The 26,501-nt window shown below is 43.1% G+C and overlaps 2 protein-coding genes across 3 annotated transcripts in view; one reads left to right on the forward strand and one right to left on the reverse strand.

The window, feature by feature from the left end:
- Positions 1–26,501, reverse strand: part of acot13 (acyl-CoA thioesterase 13) — a 220,355-nt gene that overhangs the window by 86,790 nt on the left and 107,064 nt on the right. The window lies entirely within an intron of this gene.
- LOC139264333 (dyslexia-associated protein KIAA0319-like) overlaps positions 7,066–26,501 on the forward strand; it is a 128,061-nt gene continuing 108,625 nt past the window's right edge. For both annotated transcript variants that reach the window (XR_011593324.1, XM_070880617.1), the window contains exons 1-2: positions 7,066–7,311; positions 15,009–15,132. Coding sequence is in view for 1 of the 2 variants with exons in the window: in XM_070880617.1 (XP_070736718.1) it covers positions 15,084–15,132 (49 nt within the window). In the remaining variant the exon portion in view is untranslated. The remainder of the gene's footprint in view (positions 7,312–15,008; positions 15,133–26,501) is intronic.

The raw sequence follows: 26,501 nt of genomic DNA on the forward strand, positions 1-26,501 counted from the left end.
TGTTGGTCTTCATAGCGAGAGGGTTTGAGTACAGGGGCAGGGAGGTGTTACTACAGTTGTACAGAGCCTTGGTGAGGCCACACCTGGAGTATTGTGTACAGTTCTGGTCCCCTAACTTGAGGAAGGACGTTCTTGCTGTTGAGGGAGTGCAGCGAAGGTTCACCAGACTGATTCCCGGGATGGCGGGACTGACATATCAAGAAAGACTGGATCAACTGGGCTTGTATTCACTGGAGTTCAGACGAATGAGAAGGGATCTCATAGAAACGTTTAAAATTCTGACGGGTTTAGACAGGTTAGATGCAGGAAGAATGTTCCCAATGTTGGGGAAGTCCAGAACCAGGGGTCACAGTCTAAGGATAAGGGGTAAGCCATTTAGGACCGAGATGAGGAGAAACTTCTTCACCCAGAGAGTGGTGAACCTGTGGAATTTTCTACCACAGAAAGTTGTTGAGGCCAATTCACTAAATATATTCAAAAAGAAGTTCGATGTAGTACTTACTACTAGGGGGATCAAGGGGTATGGCGAGAAAGCAGGAATGGGGTACTGAAGTTGCATGTTCAGCCATGAACTCCTTGAATGGCTTTGCAGGCTCGAAGGGCCAAATGGCCTACTCCTGCACCTATTTTCTATGTTTCTAAGCCAGTACATCATAATGTAACACAAAAAACTTTAGATTAGGATTAAAATTTCTCAAACTTCTCTGATGTCCCGTATGCTACTTTGGTCCAGTTATTGTGTGACTATGTATGGTCACAAGGTTTTGGTCATTTACAACATATAAAAGACTAATATTACATATTCTAGCCACGACGGTGTTGGCCTCACTCAGTAATCACTTTGCTAATTGCCAGGTAAGATTTAAGTTATGTTTCCTGCACTTGCCCGAACAAAACATTTCATCAACTTTGCTTCCAATTTCCACGTGTCCCTCTCCTTCCCATCTCCGACTCTTCCTTTCTTCGACTTCACTATCTCCATTTCTGGGGATAGGCTATCAACTAATATCTATTATAAGCTCACTGAAAGCCACACCTACCTTGATTAAACGTCCTCCAACCTCACTTCCTGTAAGGACTTTATTTCTCAATTGTGGATTCCCCACCACCGTGGTTGACAGGCCCTCGATTGTGTTCATCCCATTTCTCACACTTCTACTCTTGTGTCTTTCCCTCCCTCCCAGATCCTCAACTTCCAGCCCACCAGACTCTACATTCAACGTATCATCCTCCGCCACCTCTGGCGCAATGCCACCACCAAACACATTTTCCCCTCCCCTCCCCTTTCAGCATTCCAAAGGGACTGTTCCCACTATTGTCCACTCACCCATTCCCATTCTCACGGCACCTTCCCGTGCAAGCGCAGGCAATGCAATACGGCCCTTTCATCTCCTCCCTTGACCCCTATCCAGGGCCCCAAACACTCCTTCCAGTGAAACAGCAATTTACTTGTACTTGTACTTCAACTCACGATGCAGTTTCCTCTACATTGGGGTGACCAAACACAGATTGGGTGACCGCTTTGCTGAGCATCTTCATTCAGTCCACCGGCGTGACCCTGAGCTTCCAGTCATTTGCCATTTTAATTCTGCGTCCCACTCTGACCTCTCTCCCCATGGCCTCCTCTACAGTTCCAATGAAGCAGAATGGAAGCTTGAGGAACACCACCTCGTCTTTCGATTAGGCACTTTACAGCCTTCTGGACTCAACATTTCAGATCCTAACCACTACTCTCATTGTTTCAGACAGCTGGTGTTGGTAATGGCTCTGCTGTTGCTATTTACAGCTCCTCTGGACCAAGCTTTTGTTTCTTTACTTGGGACCTGATGTCCCCTTCCCCCAGTGCGAAAACCTCAGATTTATTTGGATAGCTAGTACTACAAACTGAATTATTCACTGGGTGATCTAGTTCACAAATCCATCTGGAACTTCAGACTCTGCCTTACCGAGGAGTAGGTGGTAAAGTGTCAATTCTTGTTTCATCCTATGTTGCGGCACTGCCAGATGTGTAATGGTCAGGATGTTGTGTGATTTGAACTGAAAAAGTAATGACTAAGATAATAGAAATTTATAAAAGGATAAAGCAATTAATTGGCAAAAAGAAGCAAATCAGTATATGTATTTAGAACGCAACAGTTCAAACCAAATTGTGTTCCCTAGGTTACTTAGTAATGGTGCTTGTTATATAATGAGAAGTCAGAGGTGCTGTAATTGAGTCATAACAGACCAAAATATGGAACGTGCTAGCACAAGGCATGGTTGTGGTTAATAGCATGGATGCATTTAAGAGGAAGCTAGAGAAACAAATAGAAGGATATCTTGATAGTGAGATGAAGTAGGGTGGGAGAAGACTCGTGTGGAGTACAGGTATAAACACTGGAGTAGAGCAGTTGGGTCAAATGGCCTATTTCTATGCTGTAAGTTCTCTAATTACTGCCCTCTTTTGCCTTGCACCATCATCACTTTTGTCATTTAATTACCTGCCTTCCACCCAATCCCAGCCTACCAAGCTTACCTGCTTCCATGCCCATCATCAGAAACCCCTCCCCCCCCCCCCCCCCTTCTCCCCACGCACCCCAGGAGATCGGGACCAAAGCTTCCATTAAGCCAGCTGCAGGCTCCTTACTTGTTCCTGGCCTGCAGCCTTCTCCAAAATGTTTCCCACTGATCAGCTTGGTTCCCTATCAATCAGGCTGGCTTCTAGGCTGGGAATCTGCTTGGGGAAAAAAAGGATGAATGCTATGGAGTCAAACCCTACCCCCGCTCACAAGATCTGCCCCAGTAAATATCGGGACCATTAATCCTTTCTCGTCTCAACAGATGTTGCCTGACCTGCTGAGTATTTCCAGCATCCGTAGTATTTTGCTCTTGTTTAAAGTTATGCACATTGAAGCAAGACAGGTGAAATGTGTACAGGATGAAGGGCTGTCCATTCGCAAAAGTGGAAACAGAAAAGGATTTGACTGAGATTATTGATCATCCAGTGAGTGTCCAGGCAGTGTGAAGTTATTATTGATGAGGCAAACAAAGTACTATAGTGCATATCAAAGGCATTTAGGTTGAAATAAATTACTCTAACCTTTTATCGAACATTAGTGAAGTTGCATTTGGAATACTACATGCAGTTTTGGGCACCTTCAGATTGTTGGAGAGGGATGAGAGAAGTTAGTTTTCTGTGCTTAATGACTTTAGGTACTTTGTCCACTGCTGTCTGTCCAGAGCAAGATATTTGTCTCCAATTAGAGTATCATCTTGCTGTACATCCAGCAGATTGTGGTTTTCCATAGCTGATGTCTTTATTTGTAAGTCTGTAATAGACTTGTTTTGTCCTGAGTTGTTTCCATAACAAAAAAACATTTTTAAGTAGACAGGTCATTAGCCTGACTCACAACCTATTACAGTGGCCCCGACCTCTCGACATGCATCGTGGGTGGACCCACCAAGCTTTATACTCCAGCCAGCAGAGCTCGAAGTCATAGGAGCATGCAGGCCTTCCCACCACTTCAAGGTGCAGTTGCTAGGAAAGGGTTCAGAGAAAGACAACCAGGATGGCTTGAGGTATATAAGCATGAGTATGAATAATGTGTAGAATGTGGTTTCTGAGCTGCAAGAACTATCAAGTGTCATGTTAAGAAAAGAATGCTAAGTCTGGATTGGGAATTGGGGTGGTTCCATGGTACCCTGTTAATTAAGCATGCCTAGTTATGCATATCAAGTTTTCTATAGGTTTTTCAGGTTAATCTCTTTGGCCTCGCTTTTGAATGGAAACTATTATTTTAATGAGGGGAGTCATTCATTAATATCTTAAAAGATTTCTTGCCTTTTCTTCAACCTGTTCCTCCCAGGGGCAGTCACGTTTTTTTTATTATTCATTCACGGGATGTGGGTGTCGCTGGCAAAGGGCCCATCACTAAATTGCCCTCGAGAGGGTGGTGGTGAGCCGCTACGTTGAATACAATTGAGTGGCTAGCTCGGCCATTTTAGCGGGCAGTTAAGAGTCAACCACAATGCTGTGGGTCTGGAATCATACAGGCCAGACCAGGTAAGGATGGCAGTTTTCCTTCCCTAATGGACATTAGTGAACCAGTGGGTTTTTTCGACAATCTGGTAATTTCATGGTTACCATTACTGATGCTAGCTTTTTATTCAAGATTTATTTAATTTAATTTAAATTCCCCAGCTGTCATGGTGGAATTTGAACTCACGTCTCCGATCATTAGTCCAGGCCTCTGGATTACTAGTCCAGTAACATAATCACTATATTACCATACCTGCAGTCAGTTCTGAAAGTAGTTAGCCAATGAATTACAATGGCAAAAACAAATGTTCCTTTTTGGTTCAAAATGACTTTTGTATCATGGGTTTAATGACCCAAGACCAACAAAACACTTGGAAGAAGTCAACTGTACAGGGTATTAGTGAGGCTGCACCTGGAGTACTGCGTGCAGTTTTGGTCACCTTACTTAAGGAAGGATATACTAGCTTTGGAGTGGGTACAGAGACGATTCACTAGGCTGATTCCGGAGATGAGAGGGTTACCTTATGATGATAGATTGAGCAGACTGGGTCTTTACTCGTTGGAGTTCAGAAGGATGAGGGGTGATCTTATAGAAACATTTAAAATAATGAAAGGGATAGACAAGATAGAGGCAGAGAGGTTGGTTCCACTGGTCGGGGAGACTAGAACTAGGGGGCACAGCCTCAAAATACAGGGGAGCCAATTTAAAACCGAGTTGAGAAGGAATTTTTTCTCCCAGAGGGTTGTGAATCTGTGGAATTCTCTGCCCAAGGAAGCAGTTGAGGCTAGCTCATTGAATGTATTCAAATCACAGATAGATAGATTTTTAACCAATAAGGGAATTAAGGGTTATGGGGAGCGGACAGGTAAGTGGAGCTGAGTCCATGGCCAGATCAGCCATGACCTTGTTGAATGGCGGAGCAGGCTCGAGGGGCTAGATGGCCTACTCCTGTTCCTAATTCTTATGTATGTTCTAGATCATCTGGCCTCCCTACCATTACTTCCATCTCTGACCCAAGATAGTGGGTTACATAATTTTTATCAGGAAAATTTAAGGTCCTATTCCTGATATTTGCTGGTTCTTAAAAGACAGTAAATTATCAACCCTTCTTGGACTTTAGCCACTTGTCCTTTCAGATGCTCAATTTTTAGGCTGATGTCAGTTCCTAATACAACTAATTCATAAGGGCTGCAGTAAAACTCAGTCCAAGTCTGGTCTGACCTGGAAAATATGGATTTAACTCTTTGAATCAATGAATTAATACCTCATTAGGCTATGAACATATGTGATTGTATTCCAAATTGACAAATAATGCACGATCATTCTCTTTGATTGATTGGATTTTCCGTGAAAGGAATGGATTTCTAAATTATTCCCACAGCTCCCTCTCATGCAGGAAAGCCTTCAAAGTGTCTATCTCCATTCATGAAAATTTGATTCTCAGATCTCTCGGAGTGAAATATCTTTCAACATCTAGATGCTCCTGATGAGTTGGGTCCATTCTCTCAGAATAACCGTTAATTCGGGCTCATTTCCTCTCGGGATCTTTTTAACAGGTGACAGTCTGTTCTCTCGATTTGAAATGTGAAGCGATGCCCTCCATACACTCTCTTGCCTTTGAGAGAAACTTCCACTGTAAAGGCATACGGTGGCAAGCGGAAGAGACTTCTTTTATGAGGAGGACAATCGCTTTATAGTGGTAAATTGAGATATTCTGCCTGTCTTTATTTACAAATTGTTCTGAGCCGTAAAACCTGCTCCAACAATGTTATCCTGTTATTTGAAAGGTTTTTGGACAGTCACCTACTGGTGGTCAGATTTGTAAAAAGAACCTGGAACATTAAATAAAACCAAAAAATGCTGAAAATGCTCAGCGGGACAGGTAAACACATTTAACGTTTCAGGTCGATGACCCTTCGTCAGAGAAACTTATGACTCAGAGAAATTTCGGATTTCCAGCATCCGCAGTATTTTGCATCTGGAACATTAAATGTTTTGTTCAGTCAACACTGTTGTGGGATCTTTAATCTTGTTTTCCATATGCTTATTTTGAGTAACTGTAGAATAATTTGTCAGGAAGGCTACTGAAAGAGATGGGTTTAAGAGGCAATCGGATGTGTTTTGGGTAAGAGAGAGATAGGAGGTGGGGTTGAGATCTATCAAATAGGTACTTATTGTACCTCAAGGTCTTTTCTTGTTCCGAAAATGTCTTGTGTTCTTGCGTTCCTTGCGCTTAAAATAGTCAAACTTCCAGGTTTGGCTCTACCTGGTCAGTGAGCTTTTTTTAAATAAAAAAAAATCACTTTTTTAGTAGTTAAATTTAGACCGTACCATTTTTTTAAAAACAGATTACAAGCTGGAGATGCTCTCATCCACCAAATCCCTTGGTAATCAAATGTCGATACCTTTAGAGTTCTGACATGCTATACTAAAGAATCGCATACATGTTATTTGCTTGTATTTTGTTTGGCAATATAATTTTAGCCAACCCTGTCTCTGAACAATATGCTGAGAGGAGGTTCTGAATAGAGCTTAATGGATAAAGTGACAGTTAATTCCAGCCGGCCTCTGATAACCTCAGTTTTAGTTGTAAAGTTACCATCTAGATTAATAATGGCTCCTTTTGTAATCACTGTTGCATTTAATTCTAAATGCGATTATTATTTCTGGTGTATTGGTCGATATTGCAGGCCTTAACACCGAATCAAGGATACTTTGGCATTGTTCAGATATCTCAATGTAAGTGGCGGCTAAATGAGTGGAGAAGAATTGTCCGTTATGAAATAAAATCATGCTGATACTGCTAGGAAGTGACATTTGTTTATATTGAGAACATCACCCGACTGGCAACACAATGAGACGGCAGTTATGATCAGCAGGCAGAGATTCGGTTAAGAATAACGTGCAATGAGATCATGGAATCGACATCGCATCTACCGTCGAGCGAAAGCAGCATCATCACATCTGGTCCCTCCACCAGGATTCCCGTTATTGGAGCAGACGAGACGCGACGCGACGCGCTCACATCACGAAATGGGCCGGCACCTTCACCATTGATCCTCCTGCTCTTCCCAGCGGCAGCGGTTTGGTCTGGGGATATCGGCCGGCTGCCGGCTCATTGAAGTCTCAAGGGCGAGAAATGGCATTGCGTTTTGGAGTATCAGAGAGCTGAGAGAGAGAGGAGGGAGGTTCAAAGCGCTGTGCGGCGAATCGGATGAACTCAAACCCCGCCCTGTTGGCTGAGTGGAGATGGTGTGGGGAGACCAGCAAGTATTTGGGAGCGGCTGCCCAGGTACGAAACAAACTGCTCCTAGTAGCATTTGCACGTCTTAACCTTGACGCTTTCGTTCCCCCCCCCCCCCCCCCCCCGTGTTTTTGCAAAGTCAATGCATTTAAAAACAAGATTTCCACAGAATGAGCTACTGGGCGGCGAGTTGGTTAGATTTGCTGTTTGGGCTAAAGGACCCAGTCAGCATTTTGTCTTGGGGAAAATAACCTGTAACCTGAGAGCTCTCCAGGGGGACACGGTGCACACGAATGGCTCTTGTTTAGCCCGTTCTGATGTGCAAGGTGTTTTTATTCCCCGGCCTCTCCTGTTTTCCTGTAAGCTTTGCAGGTAAATAATCCACGGACTTTTCACCAGAATTCACTAGGCGACAATCTCACGTTGCATTTAAGAATGCGACCTGTTGGTGGATGGCACTGCCCTATGTTTTTTTGCAAGTATCCGAATGTTTGTCATTCGGGCTCTCGGTTTCATCCTGAAAGGGAATAGAGACAGGGAGAAGCGGGGCTACTTCAATGCATTGCAGTGCCGAGATTGGTCAAGTTACTCAACTAGGGCTAACGAGAGAGAGCAATTCAAATGTCAGGCAAGTGCCGAGATTGGTCAAGTTACTCAACTAGGGCTAACTAGAGAGAGCAATTCAAATGTCAGGCAAGCATGAGTGACCGAGCATATTGTAAAACCAATGAATAAGGGTTAATAAAACCACCCTGCTGTGGTGTGTTACAGATTGGATTGGATAAGAACCTGTAATAGAAAATTGACTTTTTTTTGAAGGGGTTATTGACGCAAGATTGGGGCTGGAGTGAATTAATTTCGACAATTAAGCGCAACGGGGCCCCAATGAGGAAACAGCACTGCTGGCCAATGACCAACTTGGAATAGGGTGTTTTTTTTAAAAATATAGCATTTTAGCGATACATCAAGAGACAGCAGGAAGTTGTAAATGATTAAAAAAAGATAAATGCTGTAAATCCAAAGTAACCACGCAATATACTGGAAATAGCAAGTGTGACGGTAATTTGAAGAGGAAGACGGGTTCATATTTTAGGAGTGACCGTTCACCTATGAGCAGAGTATAATTTTGTATATGGTTCGAAATATTAAAAAAAATTGAGCTATTGTATTAAAAGGGAGTGAACTGCAGCTAAGAAATGAAAGCGTTTCAGTTCACATTTCCTGCATCTGCTAAGTGTTGCTATTGCTGTTATTTCATTGTTCTAATCTTGCAGGCTGCTGAGGATTATCGGTCATAGCCACAGTCTTTTCAAATAGTTTTTAATATTGACAGTGGAATTACCGAGGTATTATTGCCAAAGGTTTTTTATTAGCACAGTGTAAGGTGGGACACTTATGAATGCCCTATTGCTTGTATTGGGAGTTTGCTAGATTGATCTATTTGTCAAATGTAAAAAAACATACTTGAATTTGATTGCTGGCTGCTTTGCTTTCCCCTCCGTTTTATATATTTTACATTCCTTTTTCCCTCTCCAATTGCTCCCCTTTTTTCCATCACTTTCCCTGAAGCAGTGAATCACATGCTTCCACAGACATCACTCTTGTACCTTATCAAAGTGCTCATTGTTCATCTGTAAACCTAGATCATGAATATAGGCAGACTATTCAACTTGGGGGTGGGATGGGGGAAGAGGCAGCTATAATTGTTAACCATAATCCTATCCTCATCTGATATCCTCGCACATTTTACACCAAGAGACACTGGATATCGATTATGAGCAGGAAAACTCCCCATGCCTATGCACCCACACTCCTCATGCTTTGAGGCCAATGGTGGTCGCATGCCAACTTAACTAAGATCTGTTAACTTGGCACCCCAATCAGGGAATGAAGCTGGGATGGACCTCTGTGGTCCTATTGCTCACTACAAAATAACATGGTGTATTTACAAATTAAATAATTGGGGATATCATCAAAAAGTCCCTCCCATAAATCATAGATTTGCTGGTTTGTGCTAACAATTTCTGGACATTAAAATTATATAGGCATACTTTGAAAGTAGCAGCAGTACAGAAAGAACTTGAGTTATATAGCACCTTTCATGCCCGTGTGATGTCTCAAAGCGCTTCACAGCCAAATAATTACTTTTGATGTTTCATCACTGTAGGCAAGTGCAGCAGTCACTTTGTACATAGGAAGATCCCACAAACAGCAATGAGATAAATGACCAGTTATTCTGTTTTGGTGGTGTTGGTTAGGGATGAACATTGGGAGAATTCCCCTGTTCCTCTTCAAATAGTGCTATGGGATCTTTAACATTCACCGGAACAGCCGGGTGGTACTTGGTTTAATCTTCTCATCCAAAAGACTGTACCTCTGACAATATGTGGTCCCTTAGCACTGCAATGAGATGTCAGGCAAGATTATATGTTCACGTCCTGGAATGGGACTTGAACGTATGAACTTTGGACTCCGATGAGAGAGCTACCACTGAGCCAAGCTGACACTTTGACTGTAACCACTGTCTTGTAGATAGTCTATTCTGCTTGTGTTGAAGATAAACCATTGAGTTTAAAAAAAAACTTGCATTTATATAGCACCTTTCACGACCACCGGACATCCAAAAGTACTTTACAACCATTGAGGTACTTTTTGAAGTGTAGTCACTGTTGTAATGGAGAAACGCGTCAGCCAATTTACGCACAGCAAGCTCTCACAAACAGCAATGTGAAAATGACCTGATTTTTGTTATGTTGTTTGAGGGATAAATATTGGCCAGGGGATAACTACTCTACTCTTCTTCGAAATAGTGCCATGGGATCATTTATGCTCACCTGAGAGAGCAGACGGGGCCTCGGTTTGATGCCTCATCCGCAAGACAGTACCTCCAACGGTGCAGCACTCCCTCAGCACTGCACTGGAATGTCAGCCTAGATTTTTGTGCTCCAGTCTCTGGAGTGGGACTTGAACTCATAAGTGAGAGTGCTACACACTGAGCCACAGCTGACACTGTGTGGTGATATAACCTCACTGATGAGCACCACTGGAAATGATCAACAAAAGCATGCTTCAAGGTGCTTATGTAAATGTACAATTATGTTTTTTGCCAAATTTCTCACTCCTCTGAAAGCATGGACTACTGCTGGGGCAGTGATAAACAGACACTGGTTTCCTACAGGTACCTAACTCAACTGACCACTTTACACATGTGAAGCAACAAAGTGAATATTAGTGGGGATTTTTTTCATGGGGAGCATCATAGCCAAGTCAGCCTATCCTCCCCAATGTACATGCATTGTCCAATAGGTGTCGCAGGATAATGATCAGGAGTGGGGTCATATTTTTGAACCAATTGCAGATCTTCCTCAGCCATCTGTAACTTCTTCCTGGTATGATTATATGTCGAGCATCCACCCAATCTTGGCTCACTTCTAATCTGTCTAAGATGCAGATCCATCAGTGTTGTGATAAGAGGTCAGGGAGACAGGCTATCCCAGACTTCCATGCAAAGTGAAACTAGTCTATTCTCACAATGAAGAATTGATAGACTAGTTTCAGAACATAGAAAATGCTTAGACAGCCCTACTTCTCAGTTATGTTCCAATTCTCTCTGTGTGGGATCAAGAGCTGCGAGGCAGCCAAGATTGAGGAGAAGGGAACATATGGGGTGAGTAGAATGGGAGCTTCAAGCCAACAGTGTGGGAGGAGTAAATGCAGGAGGATGAGCAGAATAAACATAGAGAAATTAATAATGAGGATACCATTTTGTATTGTTGTTTGGGGGAATTTAATTCGTGGTTCAGATTCTGGTTTGTGATATTGGAGGTAATGGGTGTCTACAGTGTAACCCTTAAATTGTGCAGTCATAGATTCATGTGTTTGAACATTGTCTATTTTTGTATATTAATTCAATCTGTGTCTACTTGGTCATTCAAACAGTTAAGACTGATATTAAATCTGATAGTAAAGTTGAGTATTTGCCCAAATTATGTACTCAAAGAAATGCTGAGACTTGCTGCTGGTCTCTGAGGGAAGCCTGTTGAGGAAGCATTCATGAAACATAGCAAACCTCTGGGCAGTGTAGTTTATGGATTAAATCAAGGTTCAAATAATAGAGCTGGAATAGCAATAATGAGCACAAGAAGTTTATCAACACAAGGAAGCAGATATCTTAGATTAACCTACCACACACTACTGTAGTCTTATGACAACCTATTGTGCCTTTGTATCCACGCTCAATTTCAGTGCTGCTGTTGAAAGCAGATTAATAGCAAAATCTCAGAATCGTCGCATACTTGGAGCAGCTCGCGCTGGAGGTTGAAGTGGTATGCCACTCCAGCTCTTATACTTCCCGACCTGTGGAGCTGTTCTCTCGCATCAAAACCCTGGTCGCCGTTTTGGAGCGTGGGCAGGAACATCGGCAGGGCCCAGGTACAGAGGAGTGAGAAGGTCGGGGCGGATGAGCAGCGAGTGTTTGTGGCAACATGTGGTGAATATTTATGGCGGAGGAGCAGTGAGATCGTGGCGGTGGTGCGGCAGATGAGGGTACGGGGCCCAGAAGAGCCGAGGGCTCAGGGAAAGCACGGGCCAGCCCACACTGCGATATGTGTGCCGCTAGGTCCATGCAGCAGAGCAGGTCTCCAGTCGTCTTGGTTAATCCTTGCCACTGGACCAAGACCTAGTTCTGTCAATCCTGTGTGGTGGCTGGTGTGCATCGGTCACCACACGTTTTTAAAAAAAAATAAAAAATGCGCGCACAGGCATCTTCCACCCCCTCAGTTGGAGTTCAGGACTGGAACATCGGTCCTTCATCGAAAAACCTGTGAACTCATGGAAGCAAGTCATCCTCGTTCGAGGGACCACCTATGATGATGATGATGATGAATAGCAGAATGAATGATGGCTATTGAGCTGCAGGGTGGTTCTAATATACAATTTGAATTCTTAAAATCAAGCAGGGGTGTTGGATCAGGGCTTGAATTCTGAAGTTTGATTTTCAGGTAAAATTCATTGAAAATCTTAATAGCCTCAATAACCAATGCCTCCATATTGTCGGGCACAGAACTAATTGGAAAATGTATATTTATTTTAGTAATCAGATAGTGATGCCCTAGTTACATCTTTAAACTTGGGCACCAGACTCGTCTATACAAGTGATTCTAGACCCCACTCTCTCCCCATGCACTGTCATCTCCCCTAAACAACTTATATTTACAGTTCCTCATTGATGGTAACTGTGGAACTTTGCATTTGCTGGAGGGTAAAAGAGAAAGACTTGCATTTATACATGTCTGCCCAAAAGCTTGGAATTCATTACTTTTGAGTGCAGTGACTGTCAAAAAGATGATCTGTTGGCCGTGGCTCAGTGGTAGCACTCTCCTCTGGGTAAGAAGGTTGTTGGCGTAAGTCCCACTCCAGAAACATGAGCATGTAATCTCGGCTGACACTCCAGTTCAGTACTGAGGGAGTGCTGCATTGTCTGAGGTACCATCTTTTGGATGAGGCATTAAACCGAGGATCCATCTGCTCTCTCAGGTCAATGTTAAAGATCCCACGGCACTTTTCGAAGAGGAGGAGGGGCGTTTTCCTGGTGTCTTGACCAATGTTTATCGCTTAATCAACGTCGGTGTAGCAGATTGTCTGATCAGTATCTCATTGCTGTTTGTGGGACCTTGCTGTGCGCAAATTGGTTGCCGCGTTTCCTAGATTACAACAGTGACTACACTTCAAAAAGTACTTAATTGGTAGTGAAACACTTTGGGATATCCTGAGGTCATGAAAGTTACAATATAAATGCACTTCTTTCTTTATGTGCCAACTGTTTTGCACACATGAAACAAATAATTAATTAATCTGTTTTCGGTAGTCATAGCTGAGGGAGCAATGTTGGCCAGGATGTCAGCAGAACACTCAGTTTTTGATAGTGCCATGAAATCATTAACATTCACCTGAATCACCAGCATAGGCAAATGGGACCTTTATGTTAGTGTCTCATCTGAAGGACAGCACCTCTAACAATGCTGCTCTCCTTCAGTACTGGAGTGATGTTTAGTTTATATGCTCAAGTTCTGGAGCAGTGTATGAACCAAGAATGCTATCAACTGAGCCAAGCCAACTCTATTATCACCATCAGATCCTTTTCCCTGCTGTATTTGGGGAAGGGAAGAGAACCTGGTTGTACAAGACCATTAGTTGCAATGTTCATTGACTCTCCTGAGTTCCCTGCTTGTGCTACGATGTGCTGTTTTTATTTATTATATTTCCCCTCAGCATGCTCTCTGAAGCAGAATCTACTTCCTGTGGCCCTGGCAGGATGATTTTTTGAGTTAATTAGTTCACCACAGGAGGTACAATCAGTGGGACCATTCTGCTTCTCTTGCAACTAAAATGCAAATTTGTTTAGCACATTTAGCACCGCTCTACTGCCACCATTCCCAGGGGAAAGAAAAAACTCAATGTTTTTTGTTTTAAGGCATTCTCACTGAGACGACTTTCTTTCTGGGTTTTCCCTGTTCATTCGCCATCCCTGGCCAAGAGCGTAACCTGCTCCACTCCTTCGCCAGTGCTCTGGAACCTGCAATTGTTGTCTGCCTCTCTTCATACTTCTGATTGGCTCAACCCCGCCCCTCCATTGCTGAATTTGGGAACACTCAGCAAAGAGGATCGTGGCTTGGAATCTGTCCTATCAATCCATTGCACAGCACAATGTGGCTTCAATCTACAGTGCTGCCAAAGTGTCTTTCGAATGTGGATACTAGTCAAGCCATGTGAGAAGCATTCGTTCATTACACTCTATCATCATTGTATGGGCACTTCACATCAGCACAAAGAAACAGCATTGCGAAGGCCTTTCTGAAGAATGATTCTCATGTGTGTTCTTAGTGTTATGTTTGTGTGGATGATAAAGGGATGCTGCTGGTAGTCTTTTGTGCACTAGAAGTTTCATTTTCATCGCTGTAATATCACCACCTTGCCAATTTTGTGCTGATCATGTGGTGAGGGACAACAGACCTGGAGAATGGAGCACTTTCTATTTCAAGTATCCAATCGCGATTGAGCACTCCAAGATTGTGTACTGTTTACTCTTTTCCCAACTCTGAAGAGCACATTTTTCCATTTCCCACAGCTGCCAGCCAGTAGCATTCCAGACAGACATTACCAATTGGGGCCAAATTTAGGAGCAGTTTATGCTGCAAACTAATGCCCATGAAGGACTGGTTTGAAACTGCCCAAACAAATTCACCTAGGGCTTTTACAGCTAGCGAGAAGGTGATGAAAATGCCAACTTCTGGCGCACACAAGACTACCAACAACATCCCTTTATCATCCTCACAAACTTAACACCAAGGCCACACACGAGAATCATTCTTCAGAGGAGACCGCATCTTCATCTTTTATTTTCAATTTATGTACAGTTGCTTTCTTTAGGTAGATTTGATGGACTGATTTTCGTAATATATTTGCATGATGTGCTGTCATCATATGGTGCAGCAGTGCTGTGCTGCACTGTGGAGATGTCCTTTTGACAGTGAAGCAGCGCTGGCATTAATAGGATAGTCTGAGAGGTCTTTACACAGGATAAAATGCCATCCACACGATGCCTTTCTACATTTCCAGCTGCATTATAAACACAAAGTGCTGGTATTGTAACATATAAATTACTTAACAAGCACTGGCAGTGTTGATTTTATTGAAATGTGCTTTGCATCACTGGGCTGATTACTTTCATCTGTTCTCTATTCTAGTGTTTCCAAAATTGCCACTGAAGGAAGGAAAAGGAAAGTAGAATAAAAAAGCACAGATACTTGCCACCTTGAAATATGACTCACTTAGCATTTTCGCTCGTCATGTTGATGTGCACCATAACAGGTACATTACTGAAGTAATGGATTGGTTTGTTTTCTTGCCTTGGTTGTCTGACTAGAAAACTAAGTCTTCAATGCTATATTGCCACTTGCAAATTTTTTCCGAAGTTTTATGTTTATATTTGTTGGGAGATTTACGCCTCGGTTATACCGAACCAATGAATGCAGTATTCAGTCTGTTTCTAAGATCAGCTGTACTTATATTGTCTGTGCTGTTCTTCCATCTGACAAAACAGAGCTCCATGTGAATGTACTCATCCATACACAGTGCTGCTCCTAAACCACTGACTTGATTTTTTAACCTCATCAGTTCTTCTGTCAATTTTGTTGCACTTCCTAATATCATAAAATCTGCTTCCACCACCCTTTCAGGCAGTGCATTCCAGATCATAACTTGCTGTGTTTATAAAAAAAAAAAACCTCATCTCCCTTCTGGTTCTTTTTGCCAATTATCTTAAATGTGTGTCCTCTGATTATCCACCCTTCTGGCTCCACTCCAGAAGACACTGACTCCACACTGGGGTACTGATCTGTGGGCTCGGGTTACTCTGTAGTGCTTTGGCCACTCTTCTTCTTCTTCGGCAGTCCCCCAGAATTGTCATTGGTCACCTTCTGACACCTAATAAAGTGCCCATCTTTTCCGTGTGAACCTCCGCAGTGAGTGTCGACAGGGTATGTGACTTGACGGCAGAGACCATTAGAGCTGAACCTAAACTTGTCCTCATCTATCATCCATATGGACACGTGGTAGCAACATGAGAAATCAGCCCTGGCTTTTTTTCCCTGTTCGTAATCCAGGACTGCTGAGGCCAATTGTAGCATCATTAATGTTGCCGTGGCAATGAGATCAATTAACTCAGCACAGAAGGGGAATTGAATCTGGAACCTTCCTGGTTAGTATGGCACAGCTGCTTACTGGATAAGCTCACTGAGCCATTGGGAGAGTTGCTCTTTGTTTAAAAAAAAACCTTGCATTTATATAGCGCCTTTCACGACTACAAGATTTTCCAAATGTCTTTACAGCCATTGAAGTACTTTTGAAGTGTAGTCACTGTTGTAATGTATTAAACGCAGTAGTCAATTTGCGCATTGCTCCCACAATCAGCAATGAGATAATCTGTTCATCTGTTTTAGTGATGTTGATTGAGGGATAAATATGGCTAGGACATTGTGGAGAACCCCCCTGCTATTCTTCGAAATAGTGCCATAGGATCTTTTATGTCTACCTAAGAGGACAGACAGGGCCTTTGGCTCATCCGAAAGACTTCAGTAATTCAATTCTGCACAGGGAGTGTCAGCCTAGATTTTGAGCTCAAGTCTCGGGAGTGAGACTTGATCCCATAACCTTCTGACTCTAGGGCAAGAGGGCCATCACTGAGGCACAGTTGCCACCTAGAAATTTAAAGAGTCTGAGTTCTTTTAAAGTGTTAAGTTTAAATTTTGCTCTGTATTGACGATAAGGCACAATGCTATCTGTTCCTGACCAGCCCTTACAGATGGTCTAACTACCGATACCAAGCTGCATTGTAGCATATGTGTTGTTTCGTTGTGGTGTGACCACGCTAATGCCAGACAAGAAGTATAACCAGGATATCATTTTTATATGTTCCTATATCCTGTGATCCAGTTTGCAGTCACATATAGGGCCCAAATTTCCCCAGGAGTTGCTCCTTTTTTTTGGAGCAACTTGATTTTTCTGGAGTATTTTAAAAATCCCCATTCTGCACATTTAATTTGCGCCAGCGTAAGTTAGTTAGGATTTTTTATAGTTTAGTTTTTTTTTCAAAAGGGGGCGTTACCAGCCACCTAAGCCTGTTTTGGCCACTTAACCCAGTTTGGATAGCTTAATAGTTGTTCCAAACTAACTTAGGCCAGCGTATGTGGCCACTTGTAGCCGCACAGAAAACCCTTGTGGTGAGTTAAGAAATCAGCGCAGGTAGTCTCCAAATGACAGTGTTATGATAGGAAAGCTAGTTTTTAAAAAAATTCCAAGCAGCGAGACTGGACAGGGTGTAGGTGATATCAGCCTGATTAAACCGAGTATGGGTTTTTTTACAAGAATAAAAATTATCTTGTAATGAAGGCTGAAGTATAAGGGCCACTTAAGCAAGGGGAGGGTTTTCTTTGTAAATAATAGATCAAGAGTACCAACGCTCTCACCTAATGGATTCGTGTGCGGCATTGGATTTTGACTTCTGCAGCACCAAAAAATTGCCTTGACTACGTTTAGAAATTTAAAATGTTAGATTTAACAAAAAAAACATGTCAAAATGTAAACTTAAATTTTGGTATTGCATAGTGTGACTCTGATAATTAGTAATATTTTAGAATTCTATGCAATCGTGGGTGAGATGTAAGATACTGTAGATGGGGAATTTTTAGTAAAGATAGGTAGATATTAAAGTAATGGAAAATCTTTAAAGATTCTTTCTCTTCCCCTCCCCCCCCACCTCCCCCAATCAAAACTCTTCTCCCCCCCCCCCCCCCCCCCTACTTCTTGTAGCCCTCAGCGCGAGAAAGCAGCGGTCGACCTGTGCGGTAGGCCACTCGGCCCGGGATAGGGGCGAGGGACATGTTGGGTCCCACGCTGCAGGCATCATCATCACAATCATGGGAGGAGCTACTGCGCATGCGCGAATGCTCCGACGTGCATGCGCATTGCTGCTGGCACTCTTACAGACGCTGGGCCCTAGCCCCATCCCCCTGCCGGCTCTGTTTCAGCAGCACGGCCTTAGCTCCGCCCACCACTGCTTTTGCCACGCCAAGGCTAGGACGGTCCACGGAGCGGAGAGAATACTGAGCTACATTTTCGGCACCGTTTTGAGAGCAGAAAGTCGGTGCACCTCAGGTAAGTGCGCTGAAAAAACCGGAGGGGGAAATTTGGGCCTATAATTACTTCAAAGAAATATATTTAGTGTAAGTTGTTAGAGGATGTGGTTGCTGTTATTTAAATATGTATTGGAACCATTTTATATATAACTAGAATGATATCACAAGCTGCTTGAATGGAAACCTTAAAAAATGTCTTTGTATTTTGACAAAATAAAATGGCGCTTCCTTACTTCACATATTCTAGGATTAATTTTCTGTGAAATATCATGAGCTAATTTTACATGGTCATGATCCCCAGTACCACAACTGATCCTGCTCCCAAAAAATAATGTCTTATATAGCCCCTCGAGCCTGTTCTGCCATTCAATGAGATCATGGCTGATCTGCAGTCTAACTCCATATCCCCGCCTTTTCTCCATATCTCTTAATGCCCTTGGTTAACAGAAAGCTATCGGTCTCCGATTTTAAAATTAACAATTGGTTTAGCATCAGTTGCTGTTTGTGGAAGAGAGTTCCAAATCTCTACTACCCTTTGTGTGTAGAAATGTTTCTGAAAGGTCTGGCTCTAAATTTTGACTATGCACCTTCGTCCTAGAATCCCCAACCAACGGAAATAGTTTCTCTCTCTCTCTGTCATATCTGTTCCCCTTAATATCCTGAAAACTTCGATCAGATCACCCTTTAACCTTCTAAATTCTAAGGAACACAACCCTAATTTGTGTAATCTCTTATTGTAACTTAACCCTTGAAGTCCGCGTATCATTCTGGTAAACCTACGTTACACTCCCTCCAAGGCCATTATATCCTTCCTAAGGTGTGGTGCCAAGAACTGCTCACAGTATTCCAGATGTGGTCCAACCAGGGTTTTGTATAGCTGAAGCATAATCTTTGTATTCCAGTCCTCTAGCTGTTAAGGCCAGCATCCCACAAGCTTTTTTGATTATTTTCTGTACCTGTTCATGACATTTTAATGATTATGTACCTGGAACCCCCAAGTCTCTTTGGACCTCCACTGTTTTTAGCTTTTCACCATTTAGAAAGTACTCGGTTCCATCTTTTTAGCACCAAAGTGGTCCGATTACTTGAGGAAACACTCCCTTTTTTGCCCTTGCTGACTTTTTTTTTGTAGAAATTGATGTTCAGTTCCATTATTGCCTGTTGCTATGTGACCGATTCCATTGAAAGGCAGCTTCTCCTTCCAACAGTTGATGAGAATAAACCTGACTCTGGGAATTGAAGCATATATGGTCAGCCCACCTGCCACTACATGAGTTGTTTGCTTGGCCTGCACAGATCAATCTGAAGAGGGAAGACTGTCAGATGTTGCACAGGGTCAGTTTGGAGCTGTGTTCAATCTGGAGCTGTTGTCAGAAGCACAGAATGATGCAGCATAGAAGGTGATAGTCAAAGTCACAGGCCTTTGAAACTTTACATGATAAGTTAAGCATTTTTGATCCTAGACACACCTCTTTTTCAACCCCTTAGCATGTCACAGATGAGCTAACTTTCAAGTATGTCTGCTTCCTTGAGCCATTTTTCAAATGGTTATGTGCTGCCTTTGATAGAGCTGTCCATCATTCTACCGTGACACATTTGGGTGATATGCAGCGGTGAGCTTACTATGTTTGTGGATAGCTCTTGCACTCCTTTTAGTCTTTGTTTTCAGATTGGATGATACATGAAGACCAACAGGCAAGATAAAAGGCCAATTTCCGTTCTCAACCACTGTGAAAAGTGCATAGTTGAAGGACAGAGTGTTGTGTGACAGGATTGGACAGGTTAGATGCAGGAAGAATGTTCCCGATGTTGGGGAAGTCCAGAACCAGAGGTCACAGTCTAAGGATAAGGACTAAGCCATTTAGGACCGAGATGAGGAGAAACTTCTTCACTCAGAGAATTGAGAATCTGTGGAATTCTCTACCGCAGACAGTTGTTGAGGCCAGTTCGTTAGATATATTCAAAAGGGAGTTAGATATGGCCATTACGGCTAAAGAGATCAAGGGGTATGGAGTGAAAGCAGGAATAGGGTACTGAAGTTGCATGATCAGCCATGATCATATTGAATGGTGGTGCAGGCTCGAAGGGCCGAAAGGCCTACTCCTGCACCTACTTTCTATGTTTCTATGTGACAGCAGTGTCTGATGCACCAAGTATATAGGAATTGACCTGAATTATCAAATAGCCAAGTTGCAGGAAGATTTCAAAACAGCAATGGTACCTTTGCATCATTATGAAGAGTGGAAAATGGAAAAAACCCAACAAATAGATTACTGGATACATGTTTTTTTTAAAATTCATTCTTGGGATGAGGGAAAGGCTGGCAATCCTTAGTTGCCCTTGAGGTGATAGTGATACAACCAGGTGGCTTGCAAGGTTACTTTAGAGGGCAGTTAAGAATCATGCACATTAATATGGAACTGGAGTCGCATATTGGGCAGACTGGGTAAGGACATCTGCTTTCCTTCCCAAAAGGACATTTGTGAACCAGTTGGATATTTAAAACAATCCGACTGATACCAGTTTCTTATTTCCAGATTTTTAAAACTGAATTCAAATACTCAAACTGCCCTGGTGGGATATGAACTTGCATTCTGGATTATTAGTCCAGGCCTCCGGATTATCAGTCAGTAACTTAACCATATCCATAATTATATCCACCCTTGTATATTTTTTCAAAAATTGCAATTAGCACAGAATAGGCTGTGATCAGTCTATTGCCTTCTTTAGCACAGGTCTATTTCCTGTGAAAATGGTTATGTACACTGTTAATGCAATAAAGACTGGTAGTTCTCAGTTTGTTTTGCAAACAATAGCATAAGGGCAACCACATATTTATTGAAGGAACAGTGAAGCCAAATAATGAAATGCAGACTTGTACCCACCCGATGCAGGACGGGATTTTTCCTGTCCTCAGATTATTGCGTAGCAACATTTAGCACCCCTGCTTATCCTGGTACAAATAGGAGTTTTAATTTCCGGGTGCAGCATGATTTTTTTTTTTGCTATTGAAATTTCTACATGTGTTGACATTTCTTATTTTACCTAGCTCCATTGCACCTTAAAGTCCCTTCATGAAACGGTCGTAAACCAGAAATTATAATGGGGAGTAACAGTTAACTGCTTCAAAGACCTGTCTCGGGCTTGAACAGGTGAGCGAGCATAAGACCATGTTCAATGATAGCGGCCTTATCACCTTGAGCATTACAAATGTGTATCCTGAACAAACACTAAGAGTAAAACAATAAAGGCGCATTGATAAGGTTTGTTTAGAAATGGCTGTATCGTCGGCTAATAGTCTAGTTGGTCTGACTGTTCTGCATCTGAATATTTTGTTTTCACAGCAGGCTGTTCACTATTATTCCAGGAAGTGAACCTGCCTGAAAACTGCCTTATACAGCTACTCTTTGCTCTAAGACTAAAACAGAAATGGAAATACGTAGCAGCTGTGGTAGCTGAGGCAAGCACAAAATGTGCAAGGGTGACTGAATTTCAAATGTTATAAGCTTTCTTGCCTACTTGTTTTCACCATCTGTGAGATTCTCATTGTGATTGTGACTGGGCTAATGCCGAAATCAGATCTGTATTTTACTGTCTGGAGGTGTCATTAGAAGTCGTCATCATCCTCAAAGGTGGTCCCTCGAAGCGAGGATGACTTGCTTCCACACCAAAAAAAAGGATGTGTTCACAGGTGTTTTGAATGAAGAACCCGAACTACATCCTCGAGGGTGGAAGATGCCTGTGTGTGAATTAAAAAAAAAAAAATGTGGTGGCTGGACGGGCTTGACAGAGCTAGGTCTTGGTCCAGTGGCAAGGATTCCCCAAGACAACTGGAGACCTGCTCTGCTGCATGGACCTAGTGCGCACACATATCACAGTGTGGGCTGGCCCGTGCTGCCCCTGGCCCCGAACTCACGCCTCCCCTGGGCCCCAATCACATCCCTCCACAATCTCTCACCGCTCCTTCGCCCCAACCTCGCCGCTCCTGCTGTATCTGCCCTCGCTCCAATCACCGACCTGGACCTTGCTGACGTCATTCCTCGCTGCCGTTGCCCTCCTATACCAGCTCGTACTGTACCTTGTAGTGGCCTGCCTCCACACGCCGCTCCTTTTATGGCCTCGACCTGCCGCTGATGGTCTCTCGCAGGTCGGGGCCTCCACGCTTTTGGAAGTATAGCTACCGTGAAGAGCATGATTCAATTTCCTATGCAGTCTGCTCCTGTTAATGCTAAGTCACAATCTGAATTGCCGGATATTTTGAATTGCACTTAAAAGACCTATTGTGCTATTTCATTGCTTAATCTGAATTTCTAGATAATTCTAATTTTTGGGAAGCAAAAATGAAGTTGAATTAACAGGAGTAGGCTCAACACACAGAGCAACTTGCCTTTATATACCGACTTCAATGTAGGATAAAGCTTCCTAAGGCAACTTTAGAAGGTGCAAGGAAAAATTGGATGGACCGCGTTGCGGAATTGGAGCTGAGGGTGGATTCACTCTGGAGCATCCACGATGCTGAGAATGACATAAGTGGCACGTGTAGTGAGTTGGTCTTACAGCATGAGAAGGATCCACAGCCAGCTAGGGAATGGAAGACCAGCAGGAAGAGTAGTACAAAGAAGGTAGTGCAGGGGTCCCATCTGGTCATCCCCCTGCAAAACAGATACACTGTTTTGAGTGCTGTTGAGGGAGATGACTCATTAGGGGAGAGCAACAGCAGCCAAGTTCATGGCACCGTGGCTGGCTCTGTTGTACAGGAGGGCATAAAAAAGAGTGGGAGAGCGATAGTGATAGGGGATTCAATCATAAGGGGAATAGATAGGCGTTTCTGCGGCCGCAATCGAGACTCCAGGATGGTATGTTGCCTCCCTGGTGCAAGGGTCAAGGATGTCTCCAAGCGAGTGCAGGACATTCTGAAAAGGGAGGGAGAACAGCCAGTTGTCGTGGTGCACATCGGTACCAACGACATAGGTAAAAAAAGGGATAAGGTCCTACGAGATGAATTTAAGGAGCTAGGAGTTAAATTTAAAAAGTAGGACCTCAAAAGTAGTAATCTCGGGATTGCTACTAGTGCCACGTGCTAGTCAGAGTAGGAATCGCAGGATAGCACAGATTAATACGTGGCTTGAGCAGTGGTGCAGCAGGGAGGGATTCAAATTCGTGGGGCATTGGAACAGGTTCTGGGGGAGGTGGGACCAGTACAAACCGGACGGTCTGCACTTGGGCAGGAACGGAACCAATGTCCTAGGGGGAGTGTTTGCTAGTGCTGTTGGTGAGAAGTTAAACTAATATGGCAGGGGGATGGGAACCAATACAGGGAGACAGAGAGGGAAACAAAAAGGAGACAAAAACAAAAGACAGAAAAGAGATGAGTAAAAGTGGAGGGCAGAGAAACCAAAGGCAAGAAACAAAAAGGGCCATTGAATATAAAAGGGCTGCAGGAGGGGTAAAAACTAAAAATCATGGTTTAAAAACTAGGATGAAAACACTCTACCTAAATGCACGCAGCATTAGAAATAAAGTAAATGAGTTGACGGCACAAATCATTACAAATGGGTATGATTTGGTGGCCATTACAGAAACATGGTTGCAAGGTGGCCAGGACTGGGAATTAAATGTACAGGGGTATCTGACGATTCGGAAAGATAGGCAGGAAGGGAAGAGAGGTGGGGTAGCTCTGTTAATAAGGGATGATATCAGGGCAGTTGTGAGGGATGATATTGGCTCCAATGAACAAAATGTTGAATCATTGTGGGTGGAGATTAGAGATAGTAAGGGGAAAAAGTCACTGGTCGGCGTAGTTTATAGGCCCCCAAATAATAACTTCATGGTGGGGCGGGCAATAATGGAGGCATGTGAAAAAGGAACGGCAGTAGTTATGGGGGATTTTAACCTACATATCGATTAGTCAAATCAAATCGCAGGGGGTAGCCTGGAGGAGGAATTCATAGAATGCATACGGGATTGTTTCTTAGAACAGTATGTAACAGAGCCTACAAGGGAGCAAGCCATTTTGGATCTGGTCCTGTGTAACGAGACAGGAAAAATAAACAATCTCCTCATAAAAGATCCTCTCGGAATGAGTGATCACAATATGGTTGAATTTGTAATACAGATTGAGGATGAGGAAGTTGTGTCAGAAACGAGCGTACTATGCTTAAACAAAGGGGATTACAGTGGGATGAGGGCAGAGTTGGCTAAAGTAGACTGGAAACAAGGACTAAACGGTGGCACAATTGAGGAACAGCAGAGGACTTTTAAGGAGCTCTTTCATAATGCGCAACAAAAATATATTCCAGTGAAAAAGAAGGGTGGCAAGAGAAGAGATAACCAGCTGTGGATAACCAAGGAAATAAAGGAAAGTATCAAATCAAAGACCAATGCGTATAAGGTGGCCAAGGTTAGTGGGAAACTAGAGGATTGGGAAGATTTTAAGCAACAGCAAAGAATGACTAAAAAAGCAATAAAGAAAGGGAAGATAGATTACAAAGGTAAACTTGCGCAAAACATAAAAACAGATAGTAAAAGCTTTTACAGATATATAAAACGGAAAAGAGTGACTAAAGTAAATGTTGGTCCCTTAGAAGATGAAAAGAGGGATTTAATAATGGGAAATGTGGAAATGGCTGAGACCTTAAATAATTATTTTGCTTCCGTCTTCACAGTGGAAGACACAAAAACCATGCCAAAAATTGCTTGTCATAGGAATGTGGGAAGGGAGGACCTTGAGATGATCACTATCACTAGGGAGGTAGTGCTGGACAAACTAATGGGACTGAAGGTAGACAAGTCCCCTGGTCCTGATGAAATGCATCCCAGGGTATTAAAAGAGATGGCGGAAGTTATAGCAGATGCATTTGTTATAATCTACCAAAATTCTCTGGACTCTGGGGAGGTACCAGCGGATTGGAGAGCAGCTAATGTAACGCCTCTGTTTAAAAAAGGGGGCAGGCAAAAGGCAGGTAACTATAGGCCGGTTAGTTTAACATCTGTAGTGGGGAAAATGCTTGAAACTATCATTAAGGAAGAAATAGCGGGACATCTGGATAGGAATAGTGCAATCAAGCAGACGCAGCATGGATTCATGAAAGGGAAATCATGTTTAACTAACTTACTGGAATTCTTTGAGGATATAATGAGCATGGTGGATAGAGGTGTACCGATGGATGTGGTGTATTTAGATTTCCAAAAGGCATTCGATAAGGTGCCACACAAAAGGTTACTGCAGAAGATAAAGGTACGCGGAGTCAGAGGAAATGTATTAGCATGGAGAGAGAATTGGCTGGCGAACAGAAAGCAGAGAGTCGGGATAAATGGGTCCTTTTCCGGTTGGAAATTAGTGGTGTGCCACAGGGATCAGTGCTGGGACCACAACTGTTTACAATATACATAGATGACCTGGAGGAGGGGACAGAGTGTAGTGCAACAAAATTTGCAGATGACACTAAGATTAGTGGGAAAGCGGGTTGTGTAGAGGACTCAGAGAGGCTGCAAGGAGATTTGGATAGGTTAAGCGAATGGGCTAAGGTTTGGCAGATGGAATACAATGTTGGAAAGTGTGAGGTCATCCACCTTGGGGGGAAAAAAAACAGTAAAAGGGAATATTATTTGAATGGGGAGAAATTACAACCTGCTGTGGTGCAGAGGGACCTGGGGGTCCTTGTGCATGAATCCCAAAAGGTTAGTTTGCAGGTGCAGCAGGTAATCAGGAAGGCAAATGGAATGTTGGCCTTCATTGCGAAAGGGATGGAGTACAAAAGCAGGGAGGTGTTGCTGCAGCTGTATAAGGTATTGGTAAGGCCGCACCTGGAGTACTGTGCGCAGTTTTGGTCACCTTACTTAAGGAAGGATATACTAGCTTTGGAAGGGGTACAGAGACGATTCACTAGGCTGATTCGAGAAATGAGGGGCTTACCTTATGATGATAGATTGAGTAGACTGGGTCTTTACTCCTTGGAGTTCAGAAGGATGAGGGGTGATCTTATAGAAACATTTAAAATCATGAAAGGGATAGACAAGATAGAGGCAGAGAGGTTGTTTCCATTGGTGGGGGAGACTAGAACTAGGGGGCACAGCCTCAAAATACAGAGGAGCCAATTTAAAACCGAGTTGAGAAAGAATTTCTTCTCCCAGAGGGTTGTGAATCTGTGGAATTCTCTGCCCAAGGAAGCAGTTGAGGCTAGCTCATTGAATGTTTTCAAGTCAAAGATAGATAGATTTTTAAGCAATAAGGGAATTAAGGGTTACGGGGAGTGGGCGGGTAAGTGGAGCTGAGTCTACGACCAGATCAGCCATGATCTTGTTGAATGGCGGAGCAGGCTCGAGGGGCTAGATGGCCTACTCCTGTTCCTAATTCTTATGTTCTTATGAACCAGAGGTGAGCTTAGAGGTGTTACTAAAAGCTTGGTCAAAGAGATGGGTTTAAGGGACGGGGGAGAGATGCAGGGGTTCAGGAAGGCAATTCCAGAGTGTGAGTACTAGGTGACTGAAGGCACTGCCACCAATGAAGATGTGCAAGATGCTGGAGTCAAAGGAATATGGAGT

Source organism: Pristiophorus japonicus, chromosome 5, assembly GCF_044704955.1.
Source record: "Pristiophorus japonicus isolate sPriJap1 chromosome 5, sPriJap1.hap1, whole genome shotgun sequence".
In the NCBI taxonomy this organism is placed as follows: domain Eukaryota; kingdom Metazoa; phylum Chordata; class Chondrichthyes; family Pristiophoridae; genus Pristiophorus; species Pristiophorus japonicus.